General features: G+C 37.6%; 2 protein-coding genes across 10 annotated transcripts in view; both read left to right on the plus strand.

Annotated features, from left to right (window-relative positions):
- Positions 1–4,329, plus strand: part of LOC113501776 (CBP80/20-dependent translation initiation factor) — a 34,221-nt gene extending 29,892 nt beyond the window's left edge. For 6 of the 8 annotated variants that reach the window (XM_026883016.1, XM_026883018.1, XM_026883017.1 and 3 more), the window contains 4 exons: positions 633–897; positions 1,215–1,436; positions 1,781–1,978; positions 2,252–4,329. In XM_026883016.1, coding sequence (XP_026738817.1) covers positions 633–897; positions 1,215–1,436; positions 1,781–1,978; positions 2,252–2,514 — 948 coding nt within the window. In that variant the 3' untranslated portion in view covers positions 2,515–4,329. The remainder of the gene's footprint in view (positions 1–632; positions 898–1,214; positions 1,437–1,780; positions 1,979–2,251) is intronic. The other 2 variants (XM_026883021.1, XM_026883022.1) reach the window with 2 other exon arrangements.
- Positions 4,330–5,802: 1,473 nt separating this feature from the next.
- Positions 5,803–13,802, plus strand: part of LOC113501774 (formin-like protein) — a 79,366-nt gene continuing 71,366 nt past the window's right edge. Inside the window, exon 1 of one of the 2 annotated variants that reach the window (XM_026883015.1) lies at positions 5,803–6,342. In XM_026883015.1, the coding sequence (XP_026738816.1) occupies positions 6,190–6,342 (153 nt within the window). In that variant the 5' untranslated portion in view covers positions 5,803–6,189. The remainder of the gene's footprint in view (positions 6,343–13,802) is intronic. The other variant, XM_026883014.1, reaches the window with a different exon arrangement.

Here is a 13,802-nt window from a genome sequence, read left to right on the forward strand (position 1 = left end):
TTTTCTCAGTTCGTTACTTAGGTCAAGGAAATCTGCATTTAAGTTCACCCCTATTCTTTGTAACGAATTCGAGTAATTGTGAAGTGACAGTAAAAGTAACAGTCTTAAGGTATAAGGAAGTATTTTCACAAAAAATGACAAGCTTCCATGAACATGCAATAGGATTTAGCTAGTATGATATCACACGAAACTCGCTTTGTCGTTATTATTCCCAACACATAATTATATACGTCAATTAGTAAGATGGCCAATTATCTAGATCTAGATAACGTTTACTATGGTTGGTTCTCACACTTCCATTGTTTTCGCTTCCCAGTGTCGATTACTTAAATGCTGAAGTATTTAAATCTTGTGAACCAAACCCGTATTGTCAATAAATAGAACATCAATAAGGCTATTGCAGCAAAAAATGTAATGTCGTGACCGTGACGCCCATAAGCCCCAAGTATTGCCAATACTAGGACTAGACTATGTATTGGGAAAACACATTTCAGCGATACAAATTAGGGCCGCCTTAAAACAACTAAATGAGAAGTAAGGTTCAGTAATCGACATCTAAAATATACTTTAGAAGTCCAGCATGCAATAGGTGCAGAACAGGATTAAATAAAATGTATATACAACATTTTCAGGTAGGGCCTCGCGTCCACTTTAAGCTGCAGCCGCAGCAAGCGATCATTCCCGAAAAGAAGAAGTCCCCTCCGTCGTCGCTCACGAACGGCAACGGCAAGAGCATTCGGCCGCAATCGTTCACGCCCGGCCTGAAGCGCTCCAAGTCGCTGACGTCAGCCGACGCGCTGGCCAGCGGCATGGCCGCGCTCGGCCTGGCTGCTGATGCCGGGGACCTCGGCAACTTCCCGCCAGAAATACAGGAGTGCATCGATAAGGCACTTGAAGGTTAGTCACCTTGCCCGGACCAGATATCTGTCAATCTAATGTCTTCAGCACATTGCCCATTTAATTTGTAAGCCCAAAAAGTTCTTAAAAGTTCTACTTTGAAGATAGTTAGTTTTGTTTAGTAGTCTAATTTTACAAAAGCAATTTTTCCTTTCATGCATATTTAGTGTCGAATTTCCCGCCAAATACCTTGTATGTATTATCTTTATAAAGTAGATATGCATCAAGCGAATCCCTATTTTTGCAATATCGTATTTAGAAAACGAAAGCACTTGTGTTCCACTTTTGTGGTCGTCGGTGGTATTTGGTGGTGGTAGTGTTGTTGAACGTGTGTTGCGGCGCCAGCAGACCCGAACGCGGTGTGCGCGCGCACGCTGATGGACGCGGTGGGGCACCTGGTGTCGCGCGCCGTGGAGTCGCCGCGGTACGCGCTGCCCGCCGCGCGCCGCTGCATCGCCGTCGTCGAGCGCGAGAGCACCGAGACCTTCCTCGAGTCGCTGCTCAACACCGCGCAGCAGTGGTACCACGACAGGGACAAGGTAGCCACTCATGTTTATACTATTTGTCATAGCTTTAAAAATAGCCGAAGGGGAAATAGAAGTGGAAATGGTGAGATGACACTTTCTTATCGTTATTTAGAAGTGATGGACTATCAAATGACAATCCCGGTCTTGTCCATGCCACAATTTTTTATGCTCAAGTTTGGCCCAAAATCCTTAACGCCCGAAATATTTTATGCCTAGAATACTGTTAATTTTATGGTACCTGGACCAGCTGCTGAACAATAAGGGCAGTAAAAAGACTAAAAAAGATCTTAAAAACAAAATATTTTTTTCCTGAGGGTATCGTTTTGTGGCTGGCATTAATATTGTGTTGTGTCCAGTTGCTGGGTTCGACGGTGGGCGGGGGTCGGCCGCGGCTGATGGCGTTCCTGTCGTTCCTGCTGGAGATGTACTGCCAGCTGCGGCGGCGCGCCATCCAGCGGCGCAGCGCCAGCGCGCAGCCCGGCCAGGTGCTGCTCACGCTCATCTGCAAGTGCTGCGAGGACTGCATCCGCCAGCCCGTGCCCTCCGCCAGCGACGTCAGTATACATTCCTCCTACCAACCATCTTGCTTCTTTTCTTTCCAGTTTTCGAACCTTCATTCCTTATGTCCATGTTGCATTTTAATTATGCTTCAGATTAAAAAAAAAACAGGCCTAATAAAAAAATGAGGACAGCTGTCTTCTTCCATTCATGCACCATAATGATTGTGTCATACGTTTCTGAGGTGAATGCCTCCGTTAACTGAGCCAAGTAACCTCCAACCCCTTGGAAAAGGAAACAGGTATACAAGGTATGTGTTGTGTATGCAGACGGAGAACCTGTTCTTCGTGCTGACGTACATCGGGCGCGACCTGGAGCAGCAGCTGCCGGGCGAGCTGGAGCGGCTGCTGACGGCGGTGCGCGACGCCTTCCTCAACACGGCGGCGGCGCCCTCCATCCGCCGCACGCTGCTGCAGCTCATCGAGCTGCACGCGTCGCGCTGGCAGCTGCCCGGCTGCGCTGTGCTCTACTACTACCCCTCCTCCAAGTAACAGGCCCGCACACACACACACGCGCAGCATTGAGTGGATAGGTATCTGCGGGTGGATAGACAGAATAAAATGCTAAGGGTTCGCATCTTTTAGAGAATATAAGAACGTGTTAGGAATAATTTAAATACTGTAAGAGAGCGATTTTCATGTAAAACACAAGCATGCTATATAGACTACGATAGGTAGGAATCCCCATTTCTATCTATTCACCCTTCATATATCCACCTGTACCAAGGTGATTTTGACCATCCTTGTCCCCTTGCAAATTCATTGGCAATGTAACACTGTGCAATTTGTCACGATCAAGTACGCATTATATCCTAACCGCACCGCCTATTTAAGTATACGCGTTCTGATGTTTGGGGGTTTATAATGCGCTGATTGTCTAAGCTAAGCCTTCATGATCCTTGGTCCTTTTGCACATAAAACTGGGCTTGAGGTAGATACTTAGTTTGTATCCTAGTGTTCATCCTAGTGACAATATTGCAAGTACCCTATTGCGCAATGGATGCTATAAATATTTTGATCCTAGCTACTATGCTTGTGTGTCTTGGGGTCTTTGTGCCTTCTTTGTTCTAATAATGTGGAACATAATTTGGTACCTTTAAAGATCTTAAATAAGTGGACTAAATTAATTCGGTTCCGGAATAAGTGGGAATAGTTTCGGAGGGGTACGTAAATGTTATTATAGGGAGTAATAATGTTAGATTATTATACAAAGGTTACGAGCATTTCTTGTAGTGTTTGATTTGTTTCGGAGTGACCTTCATAGCGATGCGTTAGTTGTACAGGAGGTCTCCACTTGTTGTCCCTTATACGTATTGTAGGCATGATGCTGCCATAAGCTCATTTATTGTGCCTTTAAAGATTTTAGTAGTTATAGACACGTTCTACTCTCTCTCGAGACATAATAAAAGTATTTTTTAATATTTATCAAAAGTAAGAGGAACTCGAGAGCGACAGAACGTTACAATTAAAATGTAAGGTGTAGTTTAGCTTAAGGTGGATTTAGTGAACGCAAGATATGCCTTAAAAGTATTAAAAAGTACGTGTAACGTAAGTAGTTGGACAAAATGTCGATGTACATTACTGTACGTTCTTCGCATAGTATTTGGTGCATTGTACCCCTTGTCGGCGGAGTCTGTCGCGTAGCCTTACCGCTTGTAGTTATCGTTTGCCTAGCAATGCTTCACGTCCTGCACATATGTTATGCACTCTGGTGTTTTGTGTTACTATAGTTATCCAATTATGCAAATTATCATCGTATTCAATCGTAGATCATTTTGTGAACGTATGACTGGCCTTCTACGTATGAAGTGTTTCAATTTATTATGCTTGTGATATTATAAATTTAAGTTATGTAATCTCTATAATATCTCTTCTGTCCTAACCAAAGACTGTACTGACGATGTGGAGATTCATTATGATTATTAACAAAGTGTAAACTCAATGTTGTTGAAGCTGGACCAAATTATCTCGTGTCGCGCTCTAGACCTTGTAACCGTTCAGAGCCTGAGACATACTTCAGTGAATATTTTAAGTTCGTTTAGTTGTAGACCTATGTCGGATCACCATTATCAAACTAATGATTTTTTTAATATTAGTTAGTTACATATATATGGAAAAAGTTAAAAAGACCATAAACTTTTCGTTATTACTATGCATTCGTAGCAATATAAGGTAATGGTATGTTTGTAGAAAAGTTGAAAAAATAAAAAAAAATGGTGCTAACAAAATATTGGTGTATTGTATATTATTTTAATAGAATACGGGCAATAACATTGTTCTCGTTACCGCTATAATTTTGTACGAATAAAACATAAAATGATATATAACCAATAAAATTATATAAATACTGTGATGTTTTATTTCATAACTCCTTTTGACGACTTACTTTTTTCTTCTTTCTTTATTGTTTAACAGGTGTATTGTGTGTCGTCGTAGCTTCTAATCGGGCGAACCGACTTTTTTTTACTGTCTGGGCTTTAAATGAAAGTTTTCGGGGTTTTGTTTTTGTTTGCTGACTTGGCACTTGTCGCCTTGCAAGGATCTGAGGGTATACCACCGCATGTTATCCTAAGTGCATGGTGCAGGTTTGATTCGTTTGTGACGTATTTTCTTAATTATTATTCTAAGACACCACTGACTATGGTGAAGCTTAGCTTGATTAAAAATATTTGAATCTAAAGCAGTGAGCTGGAGGTAGGCGAAAGACAAGAGAAATATTCTGGCGCTTCAGCCATTGTTGCCGAATATGCGTTATTCAACCAAATCGCTAACAATTCTCATGTGCATTACCTTAAATTTAGGGTCCCGGCTGTTATTCTTATCTTTGACAGTTGTTAGGAGTAGTCAGAATAGGGAATCATGTTTCCCAGGTTGATGGGGTTAGAAAGGCAGTTGCTCTTTGAAAAACAACTTAGCTGCATCCGGTTAGACTGGAAGCCGACCCCAACAAAGTTGTGGCTAGATTGAAAAGATTAAATAAAAGGATAGAGTGATGATGAATCACATATAATATCACAGCAAAGATCATAATTATGTATAAAATATTTCAATATTTAAATCAGTTTCCACCTTATGACACCATAGAGAAAATTACTAGATTGCAATTTGACTTACTGAAGTACGACGTAATTAAAGCTGTTAGATCTAAAAAAAAATCCTCGGGATATATTTCACAGCTATTTGCTATTGTTAACAAACAGGCGTCATAGCAGTTAACCATATATTTTCTTTCTTTTTTTTTTTTTTATATAAATCTACAACCAGACTCGTAACGGCCCAAACTAAAAAAAATAGAGCGATCATAGATTCTCGATTCAAGATCTTAGATCTTCCACTTTAAAGCCTGTTCGTTAACAACAAGCAATAAGTTAACTTCACAAACTGAAATACCGCTACAAACAGTTAGTCATATTTAGGATTGTTTCGTTTGTATGATATTATACCTACTCTTATACTTCATAATACATAGGTACGGTAATTAATTTATTAATTAATGGAAGAATAAGGAAAAAAAATAACAAAAGGAACCTGACTATTATCACAGACATTTACAAAAAGGCGCCAGTATCACCAGCCTGCAACAGTTTACAGCTATTATAAAGGGCTCTACTCAAGCAATAAGTCATTAAATGATCACAATCAAAATTAATGTTTCTTTTTTGTACCCATTTCAGAACTGTCACATTTGAAAGAGACATAGTTCAGCTGTCACGTTTGACAACGACATATTGAATTTTTCTAGCGGTAACATTTTTATTATTTCATCCAAAATAAAAAAAGAAGCATTAAAATGATTAATATGCGACAAAGTAGAAATATGTTATTTACATTTTATTGCAATTCATTTCAAATTCTATACCAATTAATTTAATCAGCTCTACATTCTACTAAATAAAATTCTCTACACATGGCAATCGTTTTTGAACGGTTCGAATTTCTGATTGGACGTATGCTTATCACTCGCTTCCTGCTAACTTCATGCCACTGACAGTTCATTACGGCTCGGCCTTCGCCCTTCGCTCGAGTTTGCTTTGTTGTTGCTCGCAGTTGCCGACAACTAGTTTTGCGCCTCGCCGCGACCGTGTAATGTGACCTGTTGATTTATTACTAATCGTGATTTTGTGCTTTAGTCTGTGATAAAAATGACATGATGCCGTTCATAAATGTTATTAGTGGTGTGCGTTAAGTGATATAGTGTTCAGTGTAAAATGGGTTTGATAACTTCAAGGGAGCAGACAATGTTGGACGGCCCGGTGGCGTCGGCGAAGAGTCACCATGTACGACAGCCGTCGACTAGGAACCGGACAAAGCCCCCGATGCCGGACCGGGACGAGTTGGAAAATCGTTTCGTCAAAGTATTGGTAAGTGTTGGCACCGAATTTTGCCGGCATTATGTTTACAAACATACGATTGTTTACCGTGTGAACGGCAGACGTTACTTTTGTTACGCGATTGCGGCACTCGCGTCAATATTTAAAATATAATCGGCGGTAAACAAACTTGCGTGAGATGAAAAGTAAAATGTTCGCTTTCAATTATTATTATAGTTGAAAAAATACTATTGCGGAAGCCGTGCTCGTAATAACCGAACGTAATTTTTGCAGTAGAAATTACGGGTGGGTCTTATAACTCGGTCCTCGAATAAGTAATTTATGCGATTCTTATTTGTTTTCAAGCACCTACGAACTGCTCTTACTTTATTACAGTGTCGGGCAGACTCGGGCACGTTTTAACGCATTTTCTAGTAATGTCTAAATCTATTTACATTTACGACAGTACTCAACTGTTCAGTTTAAACAATTTCCTGTCATTGTTATGTTTTCCTGCAACATTAATAATATTTTCTGTATAGACTACACACTCAACTGGTTACTGTTTCATTCAGCTTTAACTTAAGGAGTGTCCTGACCTGAAAAAATTGATGTGATGGACATTAATTTTCTGTGCTCCTGGTCTAAAGTGTAGTCTGTTAATTTTCATTTTATTCTTCCTTCCATTCCAAACACCAAGAAACATGCCCTTAAAACATAAAAAAAGCTAATCACTAAAGAAAAAAGTTTCTTTCCATAAGAAACGAGCAATGTTCTTTTTATAATTATATTATCTATACAACAGCTGTACACCTATACTCTAAATACAAACTTTATCATCCTGCCAGTGTTGTACAATAAGTTCCTGACGCAACTTAAGTGATAACACAACAATATGTTTCATTTCCTGTTTTATCTATGCCTCATGTCTTTTCACTGTGTTTGTGACAAGTTTCTCAGAAATATGCTTTACTTTATTTTATTTCTTATTTAAATGAAACGATTGTACCATATTGTAATATACTTTTAATGTAATGTCTTTTAATTTATTTATTAATCAACTTTATATGAAACCTAAAATAAAAAGCTTTTTGTACTTGTAGATCAAGAATACTGGGTCCACTGGTCTTTTTAAAAGCATGGTTACCTATATCACTCTTTCTCCGAACTCTAGATTGTTTTTTTCTAACTGACATTGGTATTGTTTGAGTGACCTACTGTATGATAATAAATTTGTTATATTCATTTTGATATGACCTTCGTTTTTTCACATCCTGTGCATAAAGATAATGATAAATCATAATATACATAACATAACTACACTAACATTTCAATGTATAAAGAATGTTCGCATATTTAAAAGGGTTTAAGTCTTGGAAGAGACTAAATTAAAGGTGGAAGTTGTAAGGGTGTTTCTAGTATGATAAAATACTAAATACTTTCAATTAACATATTTTAAGTGATTACCAGAAAGATAGTGTCTATGTCAACAGATATATCTTGCCAGAAAAGAGCAGAAGAAAATAACTGCAAGCTCATGAAAAAGTAATATTAAATGAGCTTGAAAATAAACCTACTTAAATTTCACTTTTTATTATAATACTCAGAGTTCTATGATCCTTTATAATCAAGAGTTAGTATCTAGGTATACACGTCTTTATGACGACAAAGAAATTTGACATAAAAAATACGCTACTCGTACATCTTTCGATCGCACCGCGTCCTGTCTTACCCAAATCGGGTGCGCGTGAGACGAGGGCCGCATGCGTCGTTATCGCTCACAGAGCCCCCATTGATGGCTGGCTATTTCTGTATTATCAGCAACACGAGTAGATTGCCCGGCGCATCTAACAACATGTTTATTATTGTGTATTTACATCATCGCCACATTGTAGGCTTACTATATCGTACTATCAGCACACCAAGAATATGAATATAAGAGGCTAAAATTAAAAAATAAGAAAGTAATTGTTCCTGACACTCTTTTTTTCGTCAAAACTGATGGATTGATTCTATAAAACTTAATATGGAGTAAACTTGAAACAGATGAAATGTTCTTCTTTTTGCCGAAATGGTCTATTTCATCAAGACAAATAATAGAATCATGTGGATCGAGTGTATTCAACATCCTGGAATACTAATTTTCTGACAAGATCTAAACAGAATAGGTATCAATTATCTGTGACAGCTAAGAATACTCGGTCATTCCGCCCCCTCGCTCCTGATATATCAACCAGTAAACGCCCACCGTTGAGTGCGGGCCTCCTAATAGATTGCTACGGTAATACTACTACCAGTAAGAGAATATGTATCGTATCCTAGTTTGTTTTGATGCAAGGGATAAATAAGGACTTATTTGCCACCTTTTACCCTTATTGATTAAATTCTGTTCTTTGATTAAAGAAATGGAGATGTTTTTTGAACGGCATAACCCAAGTCCCCCTACGTGACTAAAATCAAGAAACTAGGATATTATGTCAAGCCGGCAATGTTGAGATAAATATTACTAATTTCCGAACTAATTTCGAATAGAGACGTTTGCGTTCAAACTCCTTGCTTACTTAATTACGCACATCGTTAGCGCTGTCTAGTTCGGTGACGTATGATTTAACTATAACATAAATATCCTCAAACGCACGATGAATCATGAGTGACACACGGTCTTGTTCTAGGACTCCAAATGGTACAAGTGGATGAATTACTCCAATGATTCGGTCAATTTCAATTCAGCACGTATAAATGTTGAAACACTCGCGGTATAATACGATCTACGAACAATGTCTCGGAACAATATTTTGAATTCGATTCGCTGTTTCTTCTTGATATGCAGAACGGTGTTTTTTTCTTTTTGGCCGCAGGTGTGACTTTTTTGTGATTCGTTCGAGATAATGAATTTAAAACGACACTAATGCGAACATATTCATCTTGGAAAAGTAATTCCAAATTTTGAACGTGGAAAAAATGGTTTCGGTATAATTGGTGTAAGTCCACTTATCGCAGTAGGTCATCCAAAAGGCATTTCCATTATTAATCCGATATTGCGAACAAAATCCAAGTCGAAACAGTTAGTCACAACGTAAACAATAGTTGGCGATTCCTTAACACAAAAACAGGAAGGCTTCATTATGGCAAGGTCACTTGGTCGACTTTTAAATAAGTAAATGACAGTCCGTGAGTCATGGGCCACGGACCGTTTCGAAATAGGGTCAGTATTGGGCCTTGAGAGCGACGACCAACCGTCAGTCATGACATAATGTCACTCAACGCTGCTCTGGATCATCTTATTTGTTTCGATAAATTTATAAGTCAATATGCGAGAAGGAAGGAGAATTTTGTGGTAATGAATAGAAGAGTAACTGTACGTACCTTTTGCACCTACTCCTAGAAATTGGAAGCAGGACAAAGGGAAGAACACTTCATCTCATCGCAAATAACACAGTAAAGTAAAATTGAGAAATGAATTTTAAGGTCTTGAATACGAACTGATGCATTCTCATGGGAAATTTGTCAGTAACGAATAGAATCACGTGTAAAAGTAAGTTATCATAAAATGTAACGACCTCCCGAGATTGTTTGCCTCAATGTTGCCCGAGAGACTGAAGCTGGTTGTATCAATAACATTTAAAGCAGGGTTTATAAACGCCGATATATTATGCATGCATTGTAGCCGCTTATCCGTAATTAAATAAGCATATCGGTTAAGTGCCGTCACCTGATGGCTGATGGTAATAGCCGCCATATTTGGAGTCTAATAGCTACATGGTATGCTGAAGTGGATTGAAGAAGATGCTTCCTTATGTGTCTTTGTGTTCACTTTCCTGATGAACGTATCAGAATGCTTCAATTTCATGTAATATGTCAGAATGTAGTAACTGCAACTTAAGTTCATATAAGTCTCTTACGCCTGTTGTCGTTGTCTTTTTAACTTTGATCAAACATATTAATGCAAGGAATGAAAATTTTAATTGTTTAAAAATTGCAATCATGATTTAAGCGTGGCTGCTGCTGATCAGTTAGAATAATGTTAAAAGTTAATCCGCACTTAGTATTTCATCGTTGTTACATTACAGCTAGACCATCAATAAAACTCCTATAATACCTGTAAGTAGGACATTTATCTTAACACGATGCAATTACGTCAGGCTTGTATAATGAACGGTGTATACCTAAAACTGTGCTCGGTTGCGTATCCCATCGCGCACTTGTCATACAAGTTTTCTATTAATCAGTCGGGCGGCGCATGAGTCGGCTGCATTCCTGCCACTATGGGGAGCCTCCAGTCCAACGCCCTGTACGGCAAATAACGGATTATACACAGATTAACAATTTAACCTTTCCAACTATTGTTTGGCTGTTAAACTTTTCCATCGAGGACTGAATGTGATGTAGGACTATACTATTTTCATATGTATTAAAAGATTACTCACCAAACAATTTAACGTCACAATCAGTCTTGCTTGCTTGAACTTATGTTTTTCAAAGTTTTCGAATGTAAAGTGCCTAATATCCATTGTGCAGTTATACAAGTGGCCGAGCATCCGAAACAATCAGTTATTTAAGAAAAAAAAACGAATACAAATAAATGTAAGTAATTTCGTTAGCAAAATGCAAATTATGAGAATGCACTTTAATTACCGAGTTGTGTTTATGATAAGATTAAACTATACAGGATAATGCCAAGGTCATATAATGTATTAATGTGGTAATGTTATTAACAATAAGAGATTGTGTTTTCCTTTTTATAAACTAATACGCTATCACAGTAACGTCCTTAATTACTTTAAATGTGGAGTTAATGCGGAAGCTCGGAAGCTAAGTTCGTTTCGTGTAATTTGATAATAAATGCGAATTATAGTTTGTGGAAGGTCACGAGATAAATGTTGAGATAGCATGAAGTTGCACTGTTTGTTTTAACTTAAAATGTTGTAAAGTTTATCTGAATCTAAAGTGGGAGATTTGGTAGCCAGATCAAATGACGTCTGAATTATTACGTGCTGCAGTCATTTGTTTTTCTTTGGTAACACGTCAATACTTATGAGTGGATGGACTTTCTTGTCTTAATTGGTGACGATGGCGATATGGTCTCGTATTCCCAACTGGTGAGGTAAAGGGGATTAACTATGACAATAGTATAGGTACCTGTTTGTTTTATGGTGAGTTTACCTTTTCGCATTTTCCTCTTATGCCATTCAGAGTACCTACTGCGGAGGCATTTTTAAACCATTAATTTAATAACGTTTTACTCACGAGTCACGCGTATGTGTCGGGATAGCCCGACTAGTTTTTGACTACACTGGTATCTTTATTTATGAGCTGACGTAGCTGCGGGATCGCCAATAGATCTGAGTTGACTCTAGTTCGAGTCATGTACAGTTGATTTATTTTTCCAAACTATTATCTTGTTTACTCAATCTTACAATTCCATAACTTCGAAATATGTCCGGACAGCTGATACTTAAAATCGAGACGGCAAAAAGTAACAGCAGTCGTGGTATGTGGGCGACGACGATGGCGACATGATGATATCAGGAACATGACAATGCGACACGCCGCATCGCTGCAATCGCAGTGTCGGACCGTTTGCTGCGACAAAACGCTGCGGCAAAAAGTCGGGACAACGTTCCAGTCTTTTCTACCTTATTTTGTAATCGTATGCCGCCGTCCGTCGGTCACGATTAATGTTTTGATACATCCCGTTATGATATACGTCTTGTTCGTTTTACGACAATTTAACTGGTTTATTGACAATAAAATCACGTGATAATTGTGTAGCTATCTGTAATATCGAAGCGCTGTGGAAGATTGCTTTTTTCTCTGTTACTTAATGTTTTGATGGATGTTGTTCTAACAAGGGGTAATAAACTATAGTTATTTTATGATGTCGATGTACTCAGTTCGACGTCAATTTCTGGTTTATAATATACTGTATTCAAGTTTGAACACGGTTTTTTTAATTTATTCATTAAACTTAAAACGGCAACTACGACTGGACTTGTTAGTTGTAAAGAAATAATCATTTTGTTATTATTTATGGTTTTATCGTCCTCAACATTGAAATATATTGATTAATTATTGGTATAATGTAAATTTCGAAAACATTATTCATGCATTTGATTTTCCATGGTTGTCCAGGGGTTGACCAACAATTATAATTTTAAAAGTATAGTGTAAAAAATAGCTTACATGATTTATATTGTTAATTTATTAAGCAGTAATAAACAACTCAGTATAATGTAACGATAATATTTATCATGCATGCGTTCATGGTATTTGTCATCATTTTAAATACGGTACTGGTTATTTTCCCTAATGTATAAATTAATGGTGTTTCCCGATGTATAATGGCTGTTAAGGAATTTAGTTAATTATATTGTGTTAATTGTACAAACATTCATTAACAGAATGTTTCGCATTAAGTAAATTTCGCTACGGATATTGTGCGTACATACACTATATACATTATTTCAAATCATTCATTTTTTCAGTAGAATAGTTTCCTATCTGACTACCCTGAGAATAAATGTCGAAACAAACTCAAGGGTTGCTGTGTCTTTTAAAGTCCAGACCACTTTCTTGATATGCGTAATATACCCAGTTTATAAACGCTTAAACTGTTTACTTAATGTTTTTCTATTTAACAATTTTATCGTAATAGTAACATTATTACATACACGTAAGACGCAATTACGGAAAAGACAATATTATTCCGCATCGCGACGACTTGCAAAACTGAATTTCTTAAAAAAAAAACAAAAATCATACAACCTCATCATTCTGAATGAGTTAGCATAAATTGGCAGACGTGGGGGGAACCCAAGCCACCATTATAAAAGCCCTCACAGACATTTGACGAAAGGAAATCTTAATTTTTATTTCAAGTAGAAATATGTTTTGGCATTTCAGGGTACTGCTAGCGTACGTTTAGAAGACTAGGTACACCATTTACTGCACTTTGCAAGAAGCTAATCACTGATTACAACAATTATCCCATCAGGTTAACCTAATAATAGTTATAATTTATTTAGCAAGGTGTTAAAATTTCATCTTCACGGCAAATATGGATTCTAGTCCCTAGAATAATTAGAATAAGTTTGAACTTGCTAAAGTTTCGTATTCATAAATCCGACAGAGGATAACCCAGTCCACCGTTTCAATGAATTTTGGACCTCGCTGCATAAAATATAATGTTGTAATAAATTAACTCCATGTTAATGTTTCCGCTCTCCTAGCATCCGTTGCGAGTTCGGAAGGATGCGCCCGCGCAGTCGGAACTAACCATATCTATTGAAATGGTCTAATGAGGTCGTATGATCTAATTGACAGCCTGTTCTACTAAAACGGGCTTATGTAATGATAATTTTATGCATAATGATTGTTGTATGTTTTTAATGAGTAATAAGTTAGTTCGGCCCGAAAAGAGTCCTTAATTTAAGTTCGGAAGTCTACAATTAAAGTTTAGATTCTTATAGCACTTAATTCTTCATTTTCTTCGTGAATAATATTGAGTGAGT

Source organism: Trichoplusia ni, chromosome 16 (genome assembly GCF_003590095.1).
Source record: "Trichoplusia ni isolate ovarian cell line Hi5 chromosome 16, tn1, whole genome shotgun sequence".
NCBI lineage: Eukaryota > Metazoa > Arthropoda > Insecta > Lepidoptera > Noctuidae > Trichoplusia > Trichoplusia ni.